We start from the raw sequence: 27,498 nt of genomic DNA on the forward strand, positions 1-27,498 counted from the left end.
CTATTCATTACCCATTGAATTACATTGGCAACTCTGTTAAAAGTCAATCATATATGTATGTGTCAGTCTGTTTCTGAAACTCTCTATTCTGTTCTATTGATTTATATGTCTATTTTAATACCAGTACCAACTGTCCTGATTACTGTGATTTTACAGTGAGCCTGGAAATTAAGAGTGTAAATCCTCCAGCTTTGTTCTTCTTAAAATTGTCATTTACATGTCCATATACATTTTAGAATCAACTTGTCAATTTCTTTAAAAAATTAAAAAAAAAAAGCCTATTAGAATTTGAGTTGGGGCTGTCCTGAACAGAGAGAGAATGGACATTTTAGGAATTTTGAGTCATCTAATCTGGAAACATGGTATAGTCCTCCATTACAAGTCTCCTTATATTCTGTTAGGTTTCTTTCGTAAGTATTTAAGATATTTTGATGTTGTTGTAAATAATATTATTTTTAAATTCATTTTTCACTGAGCACAGTGACTCACACCTGTAATCGTAGCCTTTTGGGAAGCTGAGGCAGGAGAATTGCTTGAGCCTAAGAGTTTGAGATTAGTCTGAACAATATAGTGAGACCCCATCTCTACAAAAAAATTTTAAAATTAGCTGGGCAGCGTGGCACATGCTGGTGGTCCCAGCTAATTGGAGGGCTGAGCTGGGAGAATTGCTTGAGCCTAAGGGGTCGAGGCTGCAGTAAGCCCTGATCCTGCCACTGCACTCTAGTCAGCGCAACTGACCAAGACCCTGTCTCATAAAAAAGAGAAACAGTTTCATTTGTTCAGTGCTCCTCACTAGTATATAGAAATAGATTTTTGGGCCGGGCGCGGTGGCTCAAGCCTGTAATCCCAGCACTTTGGGAGGCCGAGGCGGGTGGATCACGAGGTCGAGAGGTCGAGACCATCGTGGTGAACATGGTGAAACCCCGTCTCTACTAAAAATACAAAACATTAGCTGGGCATGGTGGCACGTGCCTGTAATCCCAGCTACTCAGGAGACTGAGGCAGGAGAATTGCTTGAACCCAGGAGGCGGAGGTTGCGGTGAGCCGAGATCGTGCCATTGCACTCCAGCCAGCCTGGGTAACAAGAGCGAAACTCTGTCTCAAAAAAAAAAAAAAAAAGAAATACAGATTTTTTTTCTTCTACGATATTTATCTTAGAAATGAAAAAAAGAAATACAGGTAATTTTCACGTATCTGCTTTATGTCTTGTGACTTTGCTCAACTAAAATCCTTAGGACTTTCTACCTCGACAATCATATTATCTGTGAATAAAGGTTTTACCTTTTCCCTTATAATCTTAATGCATTTTTTTCCCTTCTTTTTCTTATTTTATTGAACTAGCTAGTATCTTCAGTACAATGTTGAATATTAGTAGTGAGAGCAGACCGTTTTGCCTTATTCCGAACCTTGGGGTGAAAAAAGTCTTTCAGCAGTAAATATGGTGTGACCTGTAGGTTTCTCATCGGTCATTTCTATCAGGTTGAGGAAGTTCCCTTCTACTCCTAATTTGCTGAAAGTTTTTGAAATCATGATTGAGTATTGAACTTCATCCAGGTGGATTTCTTGCATCTTTTGAGGTGATTATCTGGTTTTCCTTCTTGTAAGTCTGTTAAAATGGTGAAATACGTTGATTTTTTCCAAATGGTTAATGAATCTTCCATTCCTGGGATAAACCCTACTTTTTTCTGTATTACTTTTTTGTGTTGCTGGATTTGGTTTGCTAATATTCTGTGAATGTTTTTTTTGTTTGTTTGTTTGTTTTTGTTTTTGTTTTTTGAGGCAGAGTCTTACTCTGTCACCCAGGCTGGAGTGCAGTGGTGTGATCTCAGCTCACTGTAACCTCTGCCTCCCAAGTTCAAGCAATTCTCCTGCCTCAGCCTCCCAAGTTGCTGGGATTACAGGTGCTCACCACCTCGCCTGGCTAATTTTTGTATTTTTAGTAGAGACAAGGTTTCACCATGTTGGCCAGGCTGGTCTTGAACTTCTGGCCTCAAGTGATCCACCCACCTCAGCCTCCTAAAGGGTGGGAATTACAGGCATGAGCCACTTTGCCTGGCCCTGTGAAGGTTTTAAGTGTCCTTGTTCAAGAGGGATCTTTATCTGTACTATATGACTGGTTTTGGTATTAGAGTAGTGGTGATACTATACAATTAGTTAATGTTTCTTTTTTTTTATTTTCTGAAATACAGTTTATGTAATTTCTTGAACTGTGATAGAATTTAACTGTAATGGAATTTAATCCATCTGGAAATGGAGTTTTTGTGGGAAGGTTTCAAGCTATAAATGCTGTTTATATGGCTATTTAGGTTATCTGTTTCTTCTAGAGTAAGCTTAATTAATCTTTCAAGAAGTTTGTCCATTTCATCTAAGTTGTTTAACTTACTGATATGAGAGTCACAAGTGATCCACCTGCTTGGGCCTCCCACAGTGTTGAGATTACAGGAGTGAGCCACCATACCAAGCCTGGGTTTTAATTTGGATTTTCTTTTATAGTTTTTTATTTGTTTGTTTGTTTGTTTGTTTTTAGACAGGGTCTTATTTAGTCACCCAGGCTGGAGTGGCGTGATTATGGCTCATTGCAGCCTCAACCTCTTGGGCTCAAGTGATTCTTTCACTTCAGTCTCTCAAGTAGCTGGGACTACAGATGCGTGCCAACACACCTGGCTAATTTTTAAATTTTTTATAGAGATGGGGTCTTGCCATGTTGCCCAGGCTGATCTTGAACTCCTGGGCTCAAACAGTCCTCCCACTTAGGCCTCCCAGAGTGCTGGCATTACAGGTATGAGCCATTACACTTGGCCTTCCTTTTCTAGTTTCTTAATATAGAAGCTTCGGTTATGGATTTTAGACTTTAAAAACTTTTTCTTATTGAAATATTTTAATACTACAAATGTCCTTTTAAGTACTGCTTTAGTTCTATCATCACAGAAATTTTAGTAAATTTTATTTTCATTTTCCTTTAAGTTCAAAATGTTTTGTGATTGCAATTGTCCTTTCTTCTTTCACCCATAAAGCCGTTTAATTTATGATTTTGTAGGAATTTTTGGACACTATTTATCATTGGTTTCTATTTTAATTTCACGGTAGTTAGAGAATTTGTGGAGGCTTGTTATATAGCACAGAATATAATCTGTTTACGTGTTTCATTAAATAGACCTGAATGGTAATAATAGTTACTCATATCTCATTAGGTGAGTCTATATCTGGAATATGTAAATAAATACCCAAATGTTAGTGATTACTGCAGTGTGCTCTTCTATATTTAAACTTTTTCTTTCTTTCTTCCTCATATGGATTACATTAGATAATTGCTGAAGCCCTTTCTTTCTTGTTCTAAGAACTCTGAATCTTTAGGATATAAAACTAAATTCCATATTCTACAGAATTTATACCCTTTCCAGCTTTGAAAACCCTGATTATTAAAAGTCCAAAACTAAATTTTATGTTCTGTAAATTTTTGGAATTCTTGCAGGGACGGAAGAAGTCTATAGTGGCTGTGGAGCCCAGGAGTCTTATTCAAGGAGCTTTTCAAGGCTGCTCAGTGTCCGGGATGACACTGAAATACATGTATGGGGTAAATGCCTGGAAGAACTGGGTTCAGTGGAAAAATGCCAAGGAAGAGCAGGGGGATCTAAAATGTGGAGGTGAGTGTGCAGCGTGAATTGTGTCTTGATTTAGGTAGGGGAAATATACAGATAATCTACTGAAAAGGGATACATTTTCGGTCAAAAGCCCCATAAAACTGGTTTGGGCTATACTTAATTTTTTCTGCATTTTTATTTAAACTTTTCATTTATGTTTCTCTCCCTGTCAGGGGTTGAACCTGCCTCATCTAGCCCGTGTTCTGACCCCTTAGGAAGTACTCAAGACCATGCACTCTCTCAAGAATCCTCAGAGCCAGGCTGTAGAGGTAAAATTTGTTTCTATTTGGTACAAATTATTTGTATTATTATTGCTGTTTTAAATTTGTAAATTGAATGTTTAAAATTATTTAAAATTTGGAGTCTTAAGGTTAGAAAGAGAAATGCATCTTATCCCCAGTTTTAAGGATGTTGAGGGTAAGGTTACGTCTTCTGATCTTGAGTTTATTATGCAAATATAAGGAATTTTGTTTCATTTTTAACACTGTGCAAGTGCCTCAAAATATGTCGTCTTGAGCCCTGTGTCTGCATGGTAATCCATGTGGGCCTCAGTATTGCTGTTTTTTAAGAAAATACGTGGAAACTGTAGGAGTTTTTTCTTACAGTGAGATCTATATAACTGACCATGTTTGTGAGTTTCACTTCAGCTGTCAGGAAATTTAGGATTATATGAACCCTTAAAATAAAGCAACAGTTTATAATTTTAAGGCCCACGTTAGATTTCATTTTTCACTACTTTTGACACCCTATTCTAAGTTTTTGTTTCACTTTATCTTTCACTTTTTCTTTGTGTTTTATGTAAGATACTTGTACAATCTTTATGGAATGAGCTGGGGCGGAATGGATGAGTATGTCCATGTAACTTGATTTTTTTTCCCCTTTCCAACTATACCTTCTTTTTGTCTTATACCTAGATGATTGTATGCACTCTTGGCTTCACTGCAGTCTGTCCTGTTGGTTTTGGGGCACATGTAACTGTTCTTACTGGAGCACTTAGTTGCTGCTGTGGGTTGTGACTAACTCATTGAGTTTCTGTAGATCAAGTGTAATCTGTTTGCTCCAAGGCTGTGTAAATATACTCCTGTTGTGGAGATTTAGTAGGCCATTAACCACCTAGTAGCATGTTTTAAGTTTAAAAAGCAACCTGCTGGGTGCAGTGGCTCGTACCTGTAATTCCAGCACTGTTGGAGGCTAAGGCAGGAGGATCTCTTGAGCCCAGAAGTTCTGAGGCTGCAGAGAGCTGTGATTGCACCACTGCACTCCAGCCGGAGTATCAGAGTGAGACCCTGTCTCTAAAAAAAAAATAAAAATAAAACCAAAAAAGTGGGGGAAGGGTGATAGTGGAAAGGGTGAGGCAATACTGCTTTAGACTACTAAGCCTAAACGCAAAAAAGAAAAAAAAAAATGCAGTTGTTATAGGGATGGCAACCCATTTCTACCACCCTTTCACTGAGAAAATACTGAAGATCTATGTACCACGTATGATGCTAGGTACTAGGGTGAAAAAGGCAAACGTGGTCTGTGCTCTCGTGAAATAACACTTGCTTTAAGTAAAATCAACTCACAGGAGCCTGTGTGTATGTAATCTTATCTAAATGCAGAAGAGCAGTGACTAGAAAGGGTGTTTTAATCTTGGCCCCACAATGTAGATTAACCTGTTGTAGTAGGACCACTACAAATCAAATTGGATAACTCCCTTGCTCAAAATTAATTCAGTTCATTGTCTGCAAAACCTTAATATGAGAAATGAGGCTGATCGTGATCTGCCCCCGCCTGCCCTTCCTCCCTTGTCCTTTACACCTAAGTCCCTGAACCTTTTCAACCTGTGACCTAGCAAAGGGAATACTGTATTCTAGAATTTCCAAAGGCAAGAGGTTGTTACTCATTATTCGAGGTGTTCTGTATTCAAACACGAGCTGAAGAAAGTTAAACAGCTTTCTTTTTTGCAGTTATACTCAGAGCCTTTAATGTAACATTAAGCACTGTGAATTCTTCAGAGACAAATAGAGCATCTTGTGTTTTCTGAATTTATGAGATCTTAGAAACTGAGTATTCTCCAGCTCTCACATAAGACTAGTGTTCTGTGGACTATACTTTGGGAAGCCTTTTTGTGTATCCTCAGATTGGAATTCTTAACCTATCTACCTGTTTAACTCTTCCTCACCTTTTAAGGTCTACTTTAAGTGTCACATTTGCTGGAATCTAACCTGACTCTTCCCTAATGGATAGCCCTCATTTGCTTTCATAGATTGCCATTTAAGGAAAACCTCTATCATGGCATGTATTGTACCATATGCACATATCTTTATTTCCCTAATTTAAGTAGACTTGAGATCAGAATCTGTCTTTAATATCCACTAGTCTGCACCACATTGCCTAGGGCACAATAGTATTCAATGTTTATTCAGTTAATCAAGTAATGCTACTATGTTTGTTGTAAAAGTTAATGTATGAGATGTTTTCTACCTTTCTGCAGTCCGCTCTATCAAGCTGAAGGAAGATATTCTGTCCTGCACTTTTGCTGAGTTGAGTTTGGGCTTATGCCAGTTTATCCAAGAGGTGCGGAGACCAAATGGTGAAAAATATGATCCAGACAGTATCTTATACTTGTGCCTTGGAATTCAACAGGTATCAAGTTAAACATATGGATTCCTCAACCTAGCAAATCCATTGACCAGAATATGTCCCCACAGAAATTACATGCACATGTACACACCCAGATATATACTGGTATTTTCATTGTAACATTGTTTTTAACAAGAAATTGGAAACCACCCAAGTATTAATCAAGCTTTATGGATCAGTCAACTATAATATGTCCATATTGTGGAATACTGTAAAATAGTTAAAAAGGAATGGCTTGCTTCTGTATTTATTGGCCTAGAAAATTCTTAGAGGCATGTATTTTAAAAAGTAACTTGCAGGGCCAGGTGTGGTGGCTCACACCTGTATTCCTAGCACTTTGGGAGGCTTAGATGGGAGTATCACTTGAGGCCAGAGATTCAAGACCAGCCTGGGCAACATAGGAAGACACTGTCTCTACAAAAACTAAAAAATTAGCCGGGCATGGTGGTGTATGCCTCCAGTCCCAGCTACTCAGAAGGCTGAGGCAGGAGGATCATTTCAGCCCAGGAGTTTTAAGGCTGCAGTAAGCCATTGGTGCTCCAGCCTAGGTGGCAGAGTGAGACCCTGCCTGAGGAAAAACAACAAAAAAAGTAACTTGTAGAATTATATATATGGTGTGATATTTATTTGTTTATGTTATGGGAAAATATGCATAACATAAAATTTACCATTTTAAAGTTTACAGTTCAGTAGGACTAAAAGGTACATTCTTGATGTGCAGTCATCACCACTATCTTGTTCTATAACTTTATGACTCCAAAGGGAAACCTCGAACCCATTTAGTAGTCACTCCGCATTACTCCCTCCACCCATCCTTGGCAACTGTCAGTCTGCTTTCTGTCTCTGAACTCGTCTATTCTGGATATTTCGTCTCAGTGGATTCATATACTATATGACCCTTTGTATCTGGTTTCTTTCACTTAGCATTATGTTTTCAAGGTTTATCCATGTTGTAGCAGGAATCAGTACAGCATTTCTTTTTATGGCTGAATAATATTCTATCATATGGATATCCCACATCTTGTTTATCCATTCATCCACTGATGGACATTTGAGGTTCCACCTTTTAGTAATTGCAAATAATACTGCTATGAACATTCATATATAGATTTTTGTTTGAACACCTGTTTTCTATTCTTTTGCCGTATATGCTTAGGAGTAGAATTGCTGAGTCTTGTAACTATGACTGAGTTGTTGAGGAACCACCAAACTGTTTTCCAAAGTGGCAGCACCATTTTACATTTCCATCAGCAGTATATGAAGATTCCAGTATCTCCACATTCTTGCTAACATTTGTCAATTTCTGTGGGGGTTTTTTGGTGGGGTTTTTTTTTTTTTTTTTTTTTTTTAAACAACAGCCATCCTGGTGGGTATGAAATGATACCTCACTGTGTTTTTAATTTGCATTTCTCTAATGACATTGGGTATCTTTTCATGTACTTTTTTGACCACACATATATCTTCTTTGGAGAAATGTCTATTTAAGTCCTGTCTTAGTCTGTTTGCCTTGCCATGGGGGAGTACCTGAGGCTGGGTAATTTATAAAGAAATTATCATGCAGAATCATGGCTCATGGTTCTGTAGGCTGTACAAGAAATATGGCACCAGCATCTGCTTCTGGTGAGGGCTTCAGGAAGCTTCCAGTCATAGCATCTATGATCACAGCAGAAGGTGAAGGAGGAGCAGGCAAGAGAGTGAGGACAAGGTGACAGGCTCTTTTTAACAATCAGATCTCATAGTAACTAATAGAGGGAGAACTTCATTACTGGGAGGAGGGTATCAAGCCAGTCATGAGACATCTGCATCCATAACCCAAATACCTCCTACCAGGCCCCATTTCCAACATTAGGGATCAAATCTCAACATGAGGTTTGGAAGGGACAAGTATCTAAACTATATCATCAAGTCCTTTGCCTGTTTTTTAAATTGGATTGTTTATCTTTCTGTCATTGAGATGTAGAAACTCTATATTCTAGATATTAAACTTTTACCAGATAATGTGATTTGCAAATATTTTCTCCCATTCGCTGGATTTTCTTTTCACTTTCTTGGCGTAGTGTACTTTGAATCACAAATTCTTTTTGTTTTAATGAAGTTCGGTTTCTTTTTTGTTCTTCCTTTTCTTTTCCTTTCTCTTTTCTTTTCATTGCCTGTGCTTTTGGTGTTATAGCCAGGAATCCGTTGCCACATTCAAGGACATGAAGATTTAACCCTCTTCTTTTCAGAGAGTTTTATAATTTTAGCTCTCATAATTAGGTCATTGAACTATTTTGAGTTCATTTTTGTATCTGGTATGAGCTAAGGTCTACCTTCATTCTTTTATATATGGATATCCAGTTCTTCCAGCTCCATTTGTTGAAGAGACTGTTCTTTTACCCATTGAATGGGCTTGATACCCTTGTAGAAAATCTTTTGACCAAATATAGATGGGTTTAATTTGGACTCTTAATTCTAATCCATTTGTCTATAGATGGCTATTCATAGGGCAGTACACAGTTTTGAAATTTATACTATAGCTTTGTAGTAAGTTTTGAAATCAGGTTCCTCAAAATTCTTTTGGCTATTCAAGATCCTTTGAAATTCTATATGAATTTTAGGATGGGTTTTTCAGTTTCTGCAAAAAGCTGTTGGATTTTGATATGATTGCAGTTAATCTGTAAGTTGATTTGGAGGATATTGCCATTTTAACAGTATTAAATCTTCTGATCTGTGAATACAGGATGTCTTTTCATTTATTTAGTTGTTCTTTAATTTTTGCTTTCCGCAGTTGTTTGTGGTTTTAAGTGTGTAAGTTTTAACATCATTTTATTTACATTTCTTCTCAAATATTCTTTTTGGTGCTTTGGTAAATGGGACTTGTTAAATTTTCTGTTTGGATTGTTCATGCTAGCTTGAAATACAACTGATTCTTGTGTGTTGCTTGTATGCTGCACCTTGGCTAAATTCACTTACTAGCTCTAATAATTAATTTTTCTGTGCATTCTCTAGGATTTTCTATATATAGGATTCTGTTACCTGCAACTAGAGATAGTTTTACTTCTTCCTTTCCTATCTGAATGCTCTGTATTAATTTGTCTTGCCTGGCTGCTCTGACTAGGACTTGCAGTATAGTGTTGAAGAAGAATGTCAAGGATAGGTATTCTTGTCTTGTTCCTGGTTAAGGGGGAAGAATTCAAAAAAAAAAAAAAACAAAAAAAAAAACGTGTATTTTATATGTACTGATATATTGCTGTAACTGTACAAAACTCACCTCTGTATAAAGAAATTTTTTAAGGATTGGAAATATTTTCGCATATGAATAGTAGTTGACTTTGTGTGATGAGTTTGAGTAGTCTACTTTTCCTATATTTTGAACTTTTTCAATAATGAAGATATATTTTTAAGCTTGAAAGTGACTATATTAAAAGAAGAAAAAGAAGAATTACTGTTCAACAACAAACTGTAATCTGGCAATAAGATAATAAATTGCCTTTGAGGAGGCTTCATAAAAATACCTATTGAAGTGGTAATTTTTATTAGCCAGAATAAATTTAAATGGAAATAATTATCTCCTAATCATACATAGATAGAAATGCAAGAAACCAAGACAGCCATGGAAATATAAATTAAAAATGCTAAATCTTAAAAACACCAAAAATTGTATCATGTAATTACATGCTGCCTTTTATTCTGTTACCACTTATGGTATGTCCCTATTCCAATTGATTTTATTTGACCTGCGCCATTAGTACTTTTTAAAAGAGACAGGGTCTTGCTGTGTTGTCCAGGCTGCAGTGCAGTGATATGATCATAGCTCATATCATAGCTGCAGTCTCAAACTCCTAGGTTCAAACGACCCTCCTGCCTCTGACTCCCAAGCAGTTAGGACTACAGGCATGCACCACCACCCCTGGCTATTGGTTTTAAATTTTTTGTAGAGATGGGTCTCACTATGTTGCCCAGGCTAGTCTTGCGCTACTGACCTCAAGTGATCCTCTCACCTTGGCCTCTCAAAGCACTGGAATTACCAATCCTGGCTCAATACATTTTTAAACTGTAGCTATTCTTTTTGTTCTGTCCTATGATATGGTTGTTGGTGGTTATAATTAACACAGTTTAATGTCCTATAATTAGACTTGAACTTTTTGAACTTTTTTGATGGTTGTGGGGCAGAGAGTTGAGAGCTGTAGTTAGAAGGCTCCAGGTAAACAGTTTATAAATTTGGGTTTCCCCAGGTCAACTGACATTAGCTAACTGTTATTGCAAGAAATGATCTTGTATCTGGGTAAAAACCAAAAGAGCACATCTGCAGATACACATTATGAAACAGGGAAAACATGATTGGGACATGTGCATTGGAACCAGTTTTTAGTATGTCAGTTTTAGGAATTAAGTAAAGGGTTTTTTATAATACTTTGTATCTGTGTTTTAAAAAGGAAATAAAAAACTACTACAAGGTCACTGCCATAGACAATGTGTTAACATGAAAAGGACCGTTAGCTTGAATTCTGGTGTTCTAACAGCTATCTCTAAAGTACTGAGAGGCTGAACATGGTTTATAATATTGTAAGGGCAAAAATTAAGGGTAAACTGTATTTCTTACAATAATTTTTTAAGAACTCATGTTTTTATCAACATGTATATTTTCTTTTTTTTCTTGTAGTACCTGTTTGAAAATGGTAGAATAGATAACATTTTTACTGAGCCCTATTCCAGATTTATGATTGAACTTACCAAACTCTTGAAAATATGGGAACCTACAATACTTCCTAATGGTAGGGTGATTTTTTAAAATTGTTTCCATGATGTGCTTTCTTAAATTGTTTAAGTTTTATGGTTATCTTTTTAAAAAAGTTGTTTATTTTTATTTCTGTCCAGATTTATAGTATATTTTGGCTTCTGAGGAGAGGATCTTTGGTTTATTGTTGATTGTTTTAGGAAAACTGTAAATTTCAGGTAGTACATGTATACTAATTACAGAAAATGTAAATCGATTTGAAGTTACATTTAACTTTTTAGAAACCATTTTTGATCTGGTAGCAGTGGTGTAGCTTTCACATATCATATCTGCTAACAGTGGACCTTTTTCAGTAGTTTGTATGTATACTGAACTGTTGTTAAGAGAGTTAAGTCCTCGTTCTTGATTTTCTTTGACCAAATGTCATTAGACAAATCTGTAATTCACTCCAGGTCTCAGGCCGAAGTGAAAGCAGAGGTTCAGTATTAAGCTCAGTAGTGTGCGCACCTTTCTTTTGGGCTGCAGAGCACCTTTGAAGAATTCTGAGCAACAGGGTGGTTTGATGCATTTAGCATTCAGAGAGGGGACCAGGGACAAAGATTTGCAGTAATTAAGTCATGTTTATGGATAGTCTCTCAAGAGTAGGATGCAGAAGCAGCAACAGAGGACTGAGGAGAGAACGGTAGGAAAGAACTATGTTTAAGGGGCATCATGAGGAAGGTGCAATTAAAGTCCACTTATTTTCATTCTTCCTAAAGACCTTTGCTTTTCAAGAAAAATCCCAGGTGAGTCATCAGGAAGTGACCTCTCTTAATTAAATTTAAAAATTAAGGTGGGAAGAGTGGGAGGGAGGGAGTTGTCTGCCTTTTAATGATCTGGGCTAAATGAGACTGAACTACTTAACAGTAAGTTTAACGATCTCCAACAGGAGTTTGCAAACTGTGGTCCATGGCCAAATATGGCCTGCTCCCTGTTTTGCAGTCCATGAGCTAAAAATTGTTTTTACATTTTAAAATATTTGGGGGAATTTTTTTTAAGAATTAATATTTTGTCATGTGAAAATTAGGTTGAATTCATGGCTGGGCATGGTGGCTCACACCTGTAGTCCCAGGTATGACTTTGGAAGGCTGACGCAGGAGGATCACTTGAGCCCAAGGGTTCAATTCAGCCTGGGCAACATGGTGAAACCCTGTCTCTACAAAAAATACAAAAAATTAGCTGGGCATGGTGGTAGTGCTTGTAGTCCCAGCTGCTCAGAAGCTGAGGTGGGAGAAGCACCTGAGCCCAGGAGGTTGAGGCTGCAGTGAACCCTGATTGTGCCACTCCCCTCCAGCCTGGGCGACAGAGTGAGAACCTGTCTCAAAAATAAATAAATAAAATTATATGAAATTCAAGTTTGCCTATAAATAAATTTTACTGGCATATAGCTCTGCCTGTTTGTTTTATGTGTCCTCTGTGGCTCCTTCGTTTCTATAGCAACAGCGTTGTTCAGAGCCTATATGGACTGCAGATTCCAAAATACTTATTTTCTGGCCCTTTTGACAGCTTAACAACCCCTAATCTAAAATATCAATAGATTAAAACTGTTTCAGGAGACTCTCATGATGTCTACTTGAGTGGAATCATCTGTCTTTTTCTTTGTGGTTCCTTTTCTAGTTTTCTGCATAAGGAAGAGGGGAAAGAGGAACAATCAGTCTTTCTCTTTATATCTCCATGTCCTAGAATTTGAGAGATTACTTAGTCGTCTTTAGCAGGAGCTCAGTACCGTTTCTTGTACCCCTTCTGTCTAGGTTACATGTTCTCTCGCATTGAAGAAGAGCATTTGTGGGAGTGCAAACAGTTGGGCGCTTACTCACCAATCGTCCTTTTAAACACCCTCCTTTTCTTCAATACCAAATACTTCCAACTAAAGAATGTTACTGAGCACTTGAAGCTTTCCTTTGCCCATGTGATGAGACGGACCAGGACTCTGAAGTACAGTACCAAGATGACATATCTGAGGTTCTTCCCACCTCTACAGAAGCAGGAGTCAGAACCAGGTATGAGATGGTTGGTGTTTGTCAGATTTCTCTTCAAAGTCTTAGTAGTGGTAATAAAATAGTTGCTGCAGAAAGGTAATTACAAATTCTAGAGGTGGAAGAGTGTGGCTTTATTGTAACATTTGAATATTTCTCTCTACTGTCAGAGAGAGGTCAAAGGCTGGCCTCAAAAGGAGAGGAATCACGTTTCAATATACTTTCATTGGCTTTTAAATAAGAAACTTTTATTTAATTGGGTAGAGCTCATTTTAAAACTTCTCAGGAATTTAAATATACAACCAGGGTTGAGAATAACTGATTTACAAACAGCAGATGAACCAGTCACTAGTTAAAAGAAACCTACATAATTTTTAGTCCATTGTTTTTAAATCTTTTTTTGACCAGAACCCCTAGGTTCATTGTCTTGCATTTCAAAAACAGCCTATTAAATAACAGTTTTTTATCTTTTAAAAATCTTGGTATTATAGGATAATAGAAATTAAATTTATTATTTTTGAACAGAATCATAAGTCATGAACTTACCCAAATCAATTTCTAAAAGTAGAACATATTTTTTTGAATGTGAGAATTTAAATCACTAAAAAAAAATCTGTATTTGTGATGTTCAACTTTGTATAAACTTGTTTCTGAGTTGTTCCTTTACTAAGATTATGTTTTTCACCTAGTGTCTTATATCCTGTTTTCTTAGTTATATATATATATGTAACCCACTTTGTGCTCTCAATTGATTTGTTTTTTTCTTTTTTGAGATGGAGTCTCACTCTGTCACCCAGTGCAGTGTCACAATCTCGAATCACTGCAACCTTCACCTCCCAGGTTCAAGGGGTTTTCCTGCTTCAGCATCCTTAGTAGCTGGGACTACAGGCATGTGCTACCACACCTGGCTAATTTTTGTACTTTACTAAAAGGGTTTCACCATGTTGGCCAGGCTGGTCTCTAACTCCTGACCTCAGGTGATCCTCCCCACTCAGCCTCTCAAAGTACAGGCATGAGCCACTACACCTGGCCTCAGTTGATATGAACTGGGGGAGGGAAAGGCAGGTGTATAATATTTCCCTGTTTGCTGATTAGGTGCTTGACAAGATCAGTAATGAATTCAGATTGTTTTCTAAGTGACTAGCAAAGTGTTTTTATTTAGGTAGCTTCTAGATAGAAAACTGGGGTGAATTTTGTTAAGGTAATAATGCAAGAAGCTGGTGAAAGTCCTATACCAGTTTTTAAGAGCAGCTATAGGCTGAGTACAGTGGCTCATACTTGTAATCCCGATATTTTGGGAGGTTCATGCAGGAGAATCACTTGACCCCAGGGGTTTGAGGCTGTAGTGAACTGTGGTGGAGCCACTGCACTCTAGCCTGGGCAACAGAGCGAGACCCTGTCTCCCCTCAAAAAAGTCAGGTTCAGAATAGAGACATTCTCCAGTGCCATACTTTTTGTCATGGTGCCCCCACTTTGGTGAGCAGCAGAACATAAAATTCATAGGATAGGGACATTGTTTATTGCCATAAAACCCAGCACTTAAAATAATGTCTGACACCTCCATAGGCACTCAGTGTTTGTTGAATGAGTGTGAGTGAGTGAAGGGGAGGGAACAACAGAGTTTGGCTGCGAAGCAAAGCTCATTGGCTGTTTGAGACTCAAAGAGTAGACTTCTCTAATATAATCCTTTGATGATTATTTCCTGTCTCAAGATAAACTGACTGTTGGCAAGAGGAAACGAAATGAAGATGAAGAGGTTCCAGTGGGGGTGGAGATGGCAGAGAATACTGACAACCCACTCAGATGCCCAGTCCGACTTTATGAGTTTTACCTGTCAAAATGGTAATCTTTCTCTGAACTAAATATAGTATACTCAGAAGGCAGTTAACATATTTTGGATTTCAGATGCTTGAACATAGAAAAGTAGCTAGCCTGTGACTTTAGACAAGAATTTACCATGAATTTTTTTCCCCCATTGTCCTATCTGTGTGGATTTTGAACCACAAAACAAATTACCTTGTCTTCCTAATTATTTTATGAAAATTTCTTCAAAAGCAAGAGTCGCTGCTATTGTTTGATCTTTACAACTGTTGCACAACCTTTGTGTGATATCTAATCTGTAGTTACTTTGTTATTTGTATAGAAAAGAAATTTTACTTTGCCAAAGCTACAATAGAAAAACAATTTTTAAGGAATTGAAAATTGCTAAGTAGTCCTTTTCTTAGAGAAACTGTGATTTTAGAGTTGTAAGATTTACACTAAAGGACTTTTTTCTGAAAAGAAATGTAATAGCTGCATTTGCCTATTGATAATGTGTATTGAGTGCCCTTGGGGTTCATTCCAGGATATTGGGCACTTCCGATACATGGTTCTTAGCCATAGTGTCATATGTGAGTTGACTTTTTTGTTGTTCTTAATAATGTTTGAAATACTAAAGTTTGTGATTTATACTTTGTCTTATATTAACTTTATACTTACTTCCAATCCAATGTGATCTCAGTTTATTCCTGGGAGGAAATCTTCCTGTAAACCTATTTATCCTTGTGGGTACATTGCTTTCCCCATTGTGAGTCACAGTGGAGAAGAGTTGAGAGCCATATTAGGTTGGTGCAAAAGTATTTGCATTTTTTGCCTCAATTTAAAATTTTTTTTTAAATGGCAAAAGCACAGTTTACTTAAGAATACTACATATTTCCTATAGTCTCTGATTTATAATTTTTTTTCTTTTTTTCCCCCCCTGTGGATAGTTCTGAAAGTGTGAAGCAGAGGAATGATGTGTTTTACCTTCAACCTGAGCGCTCCTGTGTCCCGAATAGCCCCATGTGGTACTCCACATTCCCGATAGACCCTGGAACCCTGGACACCATGTTAACACGTATTCTCATGGTGAGGGAGGTACATGAAGAACTTGCCAAAGCCAAATCTGAAGACTCTGATGTTGAATTATCAGATTAAAATGGAAGTGAGGTTCTTATTTTCATACATATTGGTATGCACCAAACTGTGAATGCATCCAGCTGTTGGAAAATGATGTGTAAGTCCAAGTCCTCTTGACTTGACTGTAAGATCATGGAAAACAGATGACTTGTGAACCCCACAGTGTGGATGTGCAGATGGAAATTGAAGGAAAGAATATGAACTGAGAAATGTTCTTTGGCAGTGATATAGTTCTTAGACATCTTCAGAATGACTAATTTCTCCGAGTGGTGCATAATCTTATTTTGTTTGGGAGTAACAAATTGTGGAATATTTTTAAGGAAAACTGTTGTATAAAACTCTACCATAGTAACCTTAGACCTTAGAAAGGTAGCTTTGGAGTGAAACCTTGGCTGCAATAGGCTACTTGAGCAAGCCCTCCGTAAGAGTCAGAGGAGGTATCAGTACAGAGCTAAGAGTGACATCAAATGAGGACTGTGAGACCCACATTTAAAGACCCAATAAAAATACTCAGCTTTTTAAAACAGATAGTGAAGTGGTCTTGATTGATTTTGATTTTCACTGCCAAGCCAATCATGTGAAGGACAGAAGCTTTTGCCATGGGCCTCTCACATCAGGGAAAATGACCTTCACTGCCATTAACAGTAATGTGTCCCTTTCATTTTCTGGGTCAAGTTTTCTCAGCGGTGGGTCTGGATGTGGGTAAACTAAGGTAAAGGGGATGATATTCCACAAGCTAGTTACGCACACAGAAAATCTGTGGAGCCTGTCAGACCCCAAGTGTCTTGAAATGTTTGTAGAAACCCACTAAAATGCCCACTTCTCTGGATGTGGGCCTGTATTGCTGCTGTCTCACAGCCTGAGCTGTGGCACACAGAAATGGGGGTTCTCTTTTTATTTTCATTTTTTCCCCAGTGGCAGCTTTTCTCCCATTGTTTTACCTTCCTGTTTCTCAAACAATTCCTCTTATTTCGTCTTTTGCACCAGTTTCTGGAGGCCCTTGTCATTTCAAAAAGAATAGTCTCTTTCCTTACTCTGGCAAACCTGTGAGTGATTTCACAAAGATACAGTATTACTTAGCTATCTGAATTATGGTAGAAAAGGTCCTAGTAGGTTCCTATATAAAGCATTTGGAAGATGACCTTGTTGCCCTATGAAACTTGAAAATAGGGATTCTGGGGTTAGGATACAAAGACATTGTCTTGCATATCCATAAGCAGGTCTTCTGAGAGCATTATTCCAAACTCTAGCTGTTTTAGTAGTTCTGTGAGGATTGCAGGTCATAGGTGTGTGTGGCATATCAGTCCATCTCCCTCATCTCCATTCTCAGTTTCTTCCCCACAGAATTTTGAATCAAAGGTTTTATGATGTTTGCCAGTTTAGCTAAGGTTAATTTGACGCTATGATAAAACTGAGAGATGTCAAAAAGCCTCTTAGAAATTTTAATCTTGAAAGACTTTTCAGGTTATCTCATTTTTAGGAGGGGATGACAGGTATATTTTTTTTTTTTTAAACAAATGAAAGGCATTTAAGTAAAATTTTAAAAGTAGGCCTTTTGACATTGTGTACTTGATGGTTCTGTCCCTCTGCCTGTAACAGATCTCATTTTTGTTACCAAGAGCTGTATGAAAGAAGTAAATCTGCCCCGATTCTGTATGATTAATTCCATCTGTGTTTGTCATTTCTGACTGGAAAACTCCTTACTTCCATACCGTGTTTGATATGGAGGACAAATAATTGAATTGTCTGATGAGTCTGCCAATAAACTGTCCAGAAACAGCAGGTGTAATAGTCCCCACTACGAATTTTACAGTTTGTATAAACACTAACATTTTACCCTTCTGTAGTTGTATGAAAAAAAACAAATATTGTTAGCATAGTAGATAAATTGTTACAAAATACCAGAAAGAAAAAAATCTGTATCTTTTAACTGAGAACAACCAATACCCAGATAAATGACTGTATCAGGATTTCATTTGCATGTTAGTCCACAGAGTTGCCCAGAACCCTAAATTTATTCATAAGAGAAAATATTGATTAATTATTGGTCATTCCTCATAAGTGTAGCTGTTGATGTGTGCGTCTGATTATTGCTTTTTTAATTTCACGAAAATTGTGTAAAATTACATTTTTTTTTCCAGGGGAGAAAAAAACATCAAACAAAAAACATCTAAATCATCCTTTCTGTTCTTTTTTGTTTTTTAACTACTTTTAGGTTTTCCCCTTGCAGAAACCACAGAAATATTCCCTTAGAATAAAATAGTATATTTGTATTTGATGGGTGAGTTCTTTTTCTTTATGTGTTGAAAGAATTTGAAATCTTTTTTTCTGATTGACCTTATTGGTATGACCCAACAGTTAGTAAAATTACGAAGAGGGCAGTTTCCAAGAAAGCAATTTTTTAAAAACGTAGTCCAGTAAACATAGTCTTTCATTGCAAATTCTTTTGTTTCCTTTTTTTCATCAAAAGACTTGTTCCCATTTTTGTCTAATTTACTGACTATATTCAAAGTCCCAACAGGTAGAAATATCAGATATCATTTATACATATCATTTCAGGCAAACCTTTTTGAGATTTACAAAGCTTGCATCAGTTCAACTTTAATGAAATTGTAAGATTAGAATAAAGAATATGTTCATTCTTAAGTATAAAGACATGTTTAAAACAGGAATGTAAGACTAAATAGCATTTTCCTTAAACTTTAGAATTGTCTTGGTATTATGCAGCTGTTCTTTCAGATTCCATAATGGCTTTCTACCTACCTGTCTGTGGCATTCTTAAATTCATAAAACAAGTTTTCCTAAAAAATCTAATGTAAAATGAATTTCTATCAATGAATCTCTTTTCTTTAAATTCAGAATTTAATTTTCCATATGAACAAAAAGTTCTCCTAGGGTACTGAGTTGAAATTTTAGGAAAGAAGCAATAATACCCTGAATTCCTCTAGACTAGTACTTATCTGTTACCATACTTTGCTATCATAATTGAAGAGAATAGTGATTGAGAGGCATTGTTACGTAGTAGAAACATCATAGGCTTTGGAGCCTTGTGTTTCTACTGCTGGTTGTATAACTTTACATAAATTACTTAACCTCTATGTGCCTCACTTTTCTCATCTATAAAGTGGCCATAACTCTCTTATTAAGTTGTGCCTGACGCATGGTAGGCTTTCAAATGTCAGATATTTTTTATTATAATATATACAGATTTCCTTGCCTGTACTAACAGTTAATTCCCATACTACAGTCTGAATTTTCACTAAGTTAAGCACTTTGGATTTTCCAAAACTTAATACTCTCTATAACTAATTATACATAGTTGAATCAAGTAAAATTAACAAATTCTTCACTTGTGCTTAGGGAAGAAATGCATATCAGTAGTAGTCAACATCACAAAAATCCATGGATGTTTTTACTACATTGAAAAAGGGGGCCAGGTACGGTGGCTCACGCCTGTGATCCCAGCACTTTGGGAGGCCGAGGTGGATGGATCACTTGAGGTCAGATGTTCGAGACTAGCCTGGCCAACATGGTAAAACCCTGTCTCTACTAAAAATACAAAAATTAGCTGGGCGTGGTGGCGGGTGCCTGTAATCCCAGCTGCTCTGGGGGCTGAGGCAGGAAAATCAGTTGAACTCAGGAGGCAGAGGTCGCAGTGAGCCGAGATTGCGCCACTGCACTGTCCAGCCTGGTGGGGGAAGAAATGCATGTATATCAGTATGTATAGGAAGGTCATGTGATAGAGTTTATTAGCTTTTTGGTTTTGTTTGTTTTTTTTTTGAGACAGAGTCTCTGTTGCTCAGGCTGGAGTCCAGTGGCGCTGTCTCAGCTCACTGCAACTTTTGCCTCCTGGGTTCTGGTGATTCTCCTGCCTCAGCCTCCCGAGTAGCTGAGATTACAGGTGTATGCCACCACACCAGACTAGTTTTTGTATTTTTAGTAGAGACAGTGTTTTGCCATGTTGGCTAGGCTGGTCTTGAACTCCTGACCTCAAGTGATCCTCCCACATCGGCCTCCCAAAGTGCTGGCATTACAGATGTGAGCCACCATGGCTGACCCAAATTTTTTTTTTTTTTTTTTTTTTTTTGAGATGGAGTCTTGCTCTGTTGCCCAGGCTGAAGTACAGTGGCTCTATGTTGGCTCACTGCAGCCTCCGCCTACCAGGTTCAAGTGATTCTCCTGCCTCAGCCTCCCGAGTAGCTGGGACTATAGGTGTACACAACCGTGCCCAACTAATTTTTGTATTTGATGGGGTTTCACCATGTTGGCCAGGCTGACCTCGAACTCCTTACCTCAGGTGATCTGTTCACCTCAGCCTCTCAAAGTGCTAAGATTACAGGCATGAGCCACCGCACATGGCCTATCTATATTTCTTTACTTTGCATATGAATGCCAGGTCATAAATTTATTTTTTAATTGGCAGAAAAACACTAAATCTGTGAAATATCTTTGACTTGTTATACACGTCATCAGTTTGGGACCAAGAACCATACAACAGCAATCTCCCCACACTTCGCTTCATTTACAGAACCACTGCTTCCCCACAAGTTTTAGCTAGGCAGTGGCTCCCTTAGTAAAAAGCGTATTTTCTAGGCCACCTTGTAATTAGGGGTGACCATAGGATGGCATTTTGACCGATGGCATGGAAGCAGAAGTGAGTTCACACCTCCCAGGCCACATTCCTGAAAGGAAATGCATGCTGGGCTCGTTTTCCCTTTCCTGTGAACTGGAACATGAATGTGTCATGACAGGCCAGTTTTGTCCATGTGGGAAAGGGCAGCACACCAGAACATGAACCTCATGAACAGAGTCACCTTCTCTCCTGATCTGCCTGCTAGCTCAGACCTTCACGAAAGAGAGAAACTTTCCATTTTATTTAAGCCATTTTTTTTTCTTTGCTCTTTTAGACTAGTCAAACTGGTATCCTAACTTTGTTCATAAAGATGAACAAAGAATAATGAAAAGATAGTTCATAGAAGAATAGCCCAAAAGGATAAGTACACCAAGAGAGACATTTACAGAGCTATCACTCTACACCCTTAAGATTGACCAAAATGGGAAAAATAAAATGCCATATGTTGGTAATGTAGGAATGGAAGGCACATTCCTACCCTCACTACACGGCAGGAGGAGAGGCACACCTGCGCACCTATTCTGGAAAGCAATCTTAGACACTGTCATCTGGAAGAAGTTTGATGGCTTTATAATAAGAGATTCCTGACACCATTAAGTAAAAGATGAACATCATCAAATGCCTTTTTTTCTATGTAATCATGTAATTCTTTATCTTTATTCATTCAGCAAAATACATTGGGGGATTTTTCTGATACCAAACAATCCTTGCATTTCCTTGATTAAACCCTAATTGATCATGATGTATGATATAAATAACATTAATACATATATACATACACGTCACATGTATATATGTATACATACGTATATACACACACGATTAGATTAAATAATCATTATCAATAACATTATCTTCTATTCCTAGTTTGCTGTTTTTCTTTTAATCATAAATAAGTTGAATTTATCAAATGCTTTTTTTTTTGCATCCACCGTAATAGTCAAATCTTAATTTTTCTGCCTTGATGATATTGATTTCACTTGTAACCATAGATGCAAAAACAAAACAAAAAAACCCTAAATATTAGCTAGCCAGCCTAACTGTGTGTGTGTTTTTCGTATAAGTGAAATCTTAATTTTATTTATCTCTTGATTCTGGTGTTTTATTTTGTCCCCTAAGGGGAGGAGAGGTCTTTGCCTTTTTTTTTTTTTTTTTCCTTCCTTTGAGATGGAGTCTGGCTCTGTTGCCAGACTGGAACGCAATGGCGCAATCTTGGCTCACTGCAACCTTTGCGTCCCAGGTTCAAGCAATTCTCCTGCCTCAACTTCCCCAGTAGCAAGTAGCTGGGACAACAGGCATGTGCCACCATGCCCAGCTAATTTTTATTTTATTTGTTTTATATATATATTTTTTGAGATGGAATCTTGCTCGGTTACCCAGGCTGGAGTGCAGTGGCACAGTCTCAGAGGTTCACTGCAATCTCTGCCTCCCGACTTCAAGTGATTCTTCTACCTCAGCTTCCTGAGTAGCCAGGGCTACAGGCGCCTGCCACCATACACAGCTAATTTTTATTTTTAGTAGAGACGAGGATTCACCATATTGGCTAGTCTGGTCTCGAACTCCTGACCTCATGATTCTCCCACCTCAGCCTCCCAAAGTGCTGGGATTACAGGTGTGAGGTACTGCACCTGGCTGCCTTTTTTATTTACTTAACGCCCATTGGTCTACTCAAGCTTTTAATGTCTTGCCAATTTGGATTTTAACTTCCTCATTTTCATCTGTATGTTCAGGTTTATTAACATATAGTTCATAATTATTTCCTTTTTAAATTTTGTATTGTGTTTGCATCTTCTCATTTTCTTGGGCATTCTTAACCTTTTCAAAGAACCAGCATTTGGCTATGTCAGTCTTATTTATTTTATGTATTTCTGATTTTATTACTACTTTTCTTCTCTTCTCTTGTTTTTTCTTTTTTTCTAGTTCATTCTTTAAATGATTGAATTGAATGATTGCTTCATTCATTGTTAATCTTTTTTGTTTCCTGAAAATAATTTCAAATCTACCAACTTTTTCATCTCAGTACTGCTTTAGGTGCATTTTCAGCTTCAGACATAATGATACGATCATCATTCTAAGTGTTTCCTCATTTCCTTTTCTTACCCAAGTGTTTATCCACCCTCCCTTTGCCTGCTAGCAGTCTTGTCAGTTTTCAGATTGTGTTTGAGGCATACTAATACTTACTCAACATTTACATGTTTTTTGTTTCATTGTTCTTTCTTATCTGTATGTAATATCCCACCTTTTTTCTTTTCTGCATTGAATTCTGTTTTTTCAGATACTGTAAATCTTGCTCCCCCAGTTTCTCTTGGTTAATATTGACCTGTTTTTTTCCCTGTCTTTTTTGTCCTATAACTGTTAGATTATTTAAAAATTTTTATATTTTTTAATGTCTTTGTTATTTTTTATTCATTTATATATATTATTATAGACTCTTAGGTTTCTATCTTATTCAGTAGGTTGTAATCTCCTGCTCATTTATTTTGATACTCAAATTGTCATGTATTTGACCAACGGAAGCTTCTTCTAGCTGGTTTTTATGTTCTTCTGATATGTTCCTGTCCTTTTTTCAGCATTTCTTCACTTAAGATATTCCCGGATTTTGTGGTACTTTTTTGGAATCAGCCATTTCTCTGTAGAGCCGTAATGCCTCAGCACTTGGCGTGCTCATCGCTACTTTGGTAAATTGCTTCTATACCCTTTCAGTGGGTAGAGCAACCCATCAATAAATATACACACATGTTCATGTATAGTTGTAGTTTGTTTGTTTAAACCTGTGAGTTGATTCCAGTTTTTACAATTTCAGTTCAGTATCTCAGGATTCTTTGCAGCCTTCTCTCCCTTTCCACATTCATAATCCTTTCTCAAAGAGTGAGAAACCTGGCTCCCACTCTCCTCAATATATGTACTTACTTTCTCAAAGAGGAGCTTGTTTGCACAGTGTAATTCGTCTCCCAACCATTCCAGCCACCCGCTGCCCCTCTTACCCTGCTGCTGGGCTGTGGCTGCCTCACCACAGGCACGCGCTTCCATGGTTTGAGGAGGCCTACGCCTCTTCAGAGGCCACTGTCTCCATGCAGGGAGGGCAGTGGAGATTGGAAAGAAGAGGTCGGAGTCCTGTCTGGTGTTAATATGTAAACACCTTAAACTTACGGCTTATAGAACTTACTTCTGCTGGGGATTTTTCCCCACAATTTCTGTTTACTGAACTTTTTGTTTTATCCCCTTGCTGCCCACTGAGTAACAATTTTTTTTCTACCTGTTTAAAAAAGTAATACATTCTACTTTTATTAATACTATTTTTTTTTTTTTTTTTTTTTTTTGAGACAGAGTCTCGCTCTGACCTCTGCCTCCCAGGTTCAAGTGATACTCCTGTTTCACCCTCCCAAGTAGCTGGGACTATAGGCACCCACCACCCACGGTGGCTAATTTTTGTATTTTTTTAGTAGAGACGGAGTTTCACCATATTGGTCAGGCTGGTCTCAAACTCCTGACCTTGCAATCCCCCCACCTCAGCCTTTCAAAATGCTGAGATTACACGCGTGAGCCATTGCGCCTGGCCAAAATGTGAAGCTGGTCAAATGTGGTTGTTGGGGGAGACAATGTTAACTCACAACACTCAGATCAACATACTAATCATGTTTGTTTACCCCGTTGGTTTCTTTAACTTACCATCTAATCTCCTAGTAAGACTGTTAGTCTCTTAGGTTCCTTTGGTCTTGCCCCCTCTTACTACGTTAATTATTTTATTATGTATTTAACGTTGTTTTCCTTTTTGTTAGTCCTGTTTCAGACAAATTTTGCCAGAGTATTTGCTCACCATCACTTCCCATCTCTCTTCCCACATCTAAATTAATTTTCTGTATTTGACTACTTGTTCCAAGAATATTTTCTAAATGGGTCTTTTGTGAAAAAGTTACCGAAGCCTTGTGTTCCTGGGATTTTTTTTTTCTTTTTTTTTAAGGCAAGGCGTTGCTCTGTCACCTAGGCTGGAGTTCAGGAGCCTCTAACTTCTGGGCTCAAACAGTCCTGCCTCAGCCTCCTGAGTAGCTGGGACTACAGGCGTGTGCTACCACATGCAGCTAATTTTTAAAATTTTTATTTTGTAGAGATGGGACCTTGCTATATTGACCAGACTAGTTTCAAACTCCTGGCCTCAAGTGATCCTCCTGCCTCGGCCTCCCAAAGTGCCGGGATTACAGGCGTGCCATGCCTGGTCACGTGAGAATTTTTTTTTATTACACTCAGTGAGTTTGTCTCGATACACACTTTGAGGTCAAAGTTCTCTCCTTCAGCACTTTGAGAACATTATTCCTTTGTCTTTCTTCATCTGATACTGTTAAAAGCCTGATGTCCATCTAATTTGATCTGTTATTTCTCTGAGAGCTTTCAGAATTTCTGCTTTTTTTTAAAAGATGGAGTTTCGCTCTTGTTACCCAGGCTGGAGTGCAATGGCGAGATCTCGGCTCACTGCAACTTCCGCCTCCTGGGTTCAAGCAATTCTCCTGCCTCAGTCTCCCGTGTAGCTGGGATTACAGGCACGTGCAACCATGCCCAGCTAATTTTTTGTATTTTTAATAGAGACGGGATTTCACCATGTTGACCAGGATGGTCTCGATCTCTTGACTTCGTGATCCACCCGCCTTGGCCTCCCAAAGTGCTGGATTATAGGTGTGAGCCACCGCGCCGAGCCCCAGATTTCTGCTTTTTTTATTGGTCTCAAATGCCTTTCACTACAGTGTTCCTGCTTGTACAGTTTTCTTGCTAATCATTCTGTGAGTCCTTTGATCTTTCTTTAGTAGTTCTGGGAGATGTATACTCATTATTTCTTCAAATATTTCCTCCACTTTTTTTTTTTTTTTTTTTTTTTTGAGACGGAGTTTCGCTCTTGTTACCCAGGCTGGAGTGCAATGGCGCGATCTCGGCTCACCGCAACCTCCGCCTCCTGGGCTCAGGCAATTCTCCTGCCTCAGCCTCCTGAGTAGCTGGGATTACAGGCACACGCCACCATGCCCAGCTAATTTTTTGTATTTTTGGTAGAGACGGGGTTTCACCATGTTGACCAGGATGGTCTCGATCTCTCGACCTCGTGATCCACCTGCCTCGGCCTCCCAAAGTGCTGGGCTTACAGGCTTGAGCCACCGCGCCCGGCCTCCTCCACTTTTTTATCTTTCCTTCTGGGACTCCCAATATTCAGATTAGGCATTTCTGTCCCTGGACTTCTGTGTGTGTGTGGCTAGGGTGGGGGATGTTTCATCCTGCTTCCTTTTGGTAGAGGCCCTCAGTATGATGCTGCAGCTCATGGACTCATTGTGACATGTATCTGTCCTATCCTATTTGTTATTTTTTTCAACCCTTAATATTTCTACTTGGGACCAGGCATGGTGGTTCGCACCTGGAATCCTAGCACTTGGGGAAGCCAAGTTGGGCAGATCACCCGAGGTCAGGAGTTCGAGACCAGCCTGGCCAATATGGTGAACTCCATCTCTACTAAAAATACAAAAATTAGCCGAGTATAGTGGCACATGCCTGTAGTCCCAGCTACTCAGGAGACTGAGGCAGGAGAATCGCTCGAATCTGGAAGGCAGAGGTTGCCGTGAGCTGAGCCCATACCATTGCACTCCAGCCTGGGTGACAGAGTGAGACTCCTCGTAAAAAAAAAAAAATTCTGCTTTGTCCTTGTTCTTGTTTCAGATTGCTTACATTTCCCTGTTTACTGTGAATTCTAGGTTTAGTTTGCTGTCTTTGGGGGCAGGGGCTTAGGTTCATCAGGTGGCATTTGGTTATTTCAGCCTGTGAGCCCGTGTTCCTTCACAGCAGCAGCTTCTCTGTGGTATCTGTTGGTGAAAGGCCAAAGCCAGTCTCTACCCGGTCCTTCCCAGTGAGTTTAACAAAGAAGTTCATGACCTCCAGGTACCTCACAGTTGCTGTTGTCCGCTCCACCAGCAGTGATCCAGGAGTTACCTTCAGACCTTTAGGAAGCCGCACTGTGAGGACACACAATTCCTGGTCATCCTCTGTCAGCCCTGAGGCTTTGGAGGGAACAAGGGCTGGGAGTTTCAGCCCTAAAAGCAGCTGCGCAGCCCACTACTCCTCTCTCCCCTGCAGAGCTTTTGGGTTGCCCTGATAGTGTCCCCCTGACATCAGTGATTTGACTGACTGCCCCATGTCCAGCAGGAACAGACCTCTCCCTGATGCCCTACCTCCCCTCCAAGTTTATGATAACCTGCATCTTTTGGGGTTCCTGCAGGATTTGTGGGAAGTTTTCGTTTGGTTTGTGGTGGTGGTGCCTCAGTTGATCTTAAGGTTGATTTTGCAGGATCGGAACCTGTAGCTTAGCTAGTTCACTGTCTTAATAGGATCCAAAGCCCCAGTGTGTCTTCTCTTGTCTTTTTATTTTCAGTCTTTCTATGTGATGTTTTAGGTCTCTGTCCTATAAATAGGGATTTACAATTAAACCCAATCTGTGAAGCTGTGTTTTGTGGTAGTGGTTTTGTTGACATCCAATCTGAAAACTAATGCCTATTAAGTGGTCACATTTTTAATGCTGATTTTTCCCCCTCCATTCCTGCTGATTGGTTGATTGGAATTTTTTTTCTTTCCTTGTCTGGTTTAGATGCTGTATATTCTAGTTCTGAATTTTTTAGTGGCTTTCTCAATGTTATAAGATGAATGCCTGGCCGGGCGCGGTGGCTCAAGCCTGTAATCCCAGCACTTTGGGAGGCCGAGGCGGGTGGATCACAAGGTCGAGAGATCGAGACCATCCTGGTCAACATGGTGAAACCCCGTCTCTACTAAAAATACTAAAAATTAGCTGGGCATGGTGGTGCGTGCCTGTAATCCCAGCTACTCAGGAGGCTGAGGCAGGAGAATTGCCTGAGCCCAGGAGGCGGAGGTTGCGGTGAGCCGAGATCGCGTCATTGCCTCCAGCCT

The 27,498-nt window shown here is 38.7% G+C and overlaps 1 protein-coding gene across 9 annotated transcripts in view; it reads left to right on the forward strand.

Annotated features, from left to right (window-relative positions):
* ZMYM4 (zinc finger MYM-type containing 4) overlaps nucleotides 1–18,208 on the forward strand; it is a 159,928-nt gene extending 141,720 nt beyond the window's left edge. For all 9 annotated transcript variants that reach the window (XM_074380496.1, XM_039473883.2, XM_003937521.4 and 6 more), the window contains 7 exons: nucleotides 3,473–3,644; nucleotides 3,815–3,910; nucleotides 6,118–6,269; nucleotides 10,909–11,020; nucleotides 12,774–13,022; nucleotides 14,711–14,840; nucleotides 15,746–18,208. In XM_074380496.1, coding sequence (XP_074236597.1) covers nucleotides 3,473–3,644; nucleotides 3,815–3,910; nucleotides 6,118–6,269; nucleotides 10,909–11,020; nucleotides 12,774–13,022; nucleotides 14,711–14,840; nucleotides 15,746–15,953 — 1,119 coding nt within the window. In that variant the 3' untranslated portion in view covers nucleotides 15,954–18,208. The remainder of the gene's footprint in view (nucleotides 1–3,472; nucleotides 3,645–3,814; nucleotides 3,911–6,117; nucleotides 6,270–10,908; nucleotides 11,021–12,773; nucleotides 13,023–14,710; nucleotides 14,841–15,745) is intronic.
* The last annotated feature ends 9,290 nt before the right edge of the window (nucleotides 18,209–27,498 follow it).

Source organism: Saimiri boliviensis, chromosome 11 (genome assembly GCF_048565385.1).
Source record: "Saimiri boliviensis isolate mSaiBol1 chromosome 11, mSaiBol1.pri, whole genome shotgun sequence".
Lineage (NCBI taxonomy): Eukaryota > Metazoa > Chordata > Mammalia > Primates > Cebidae > Saimiri > Saimiri boliviensis.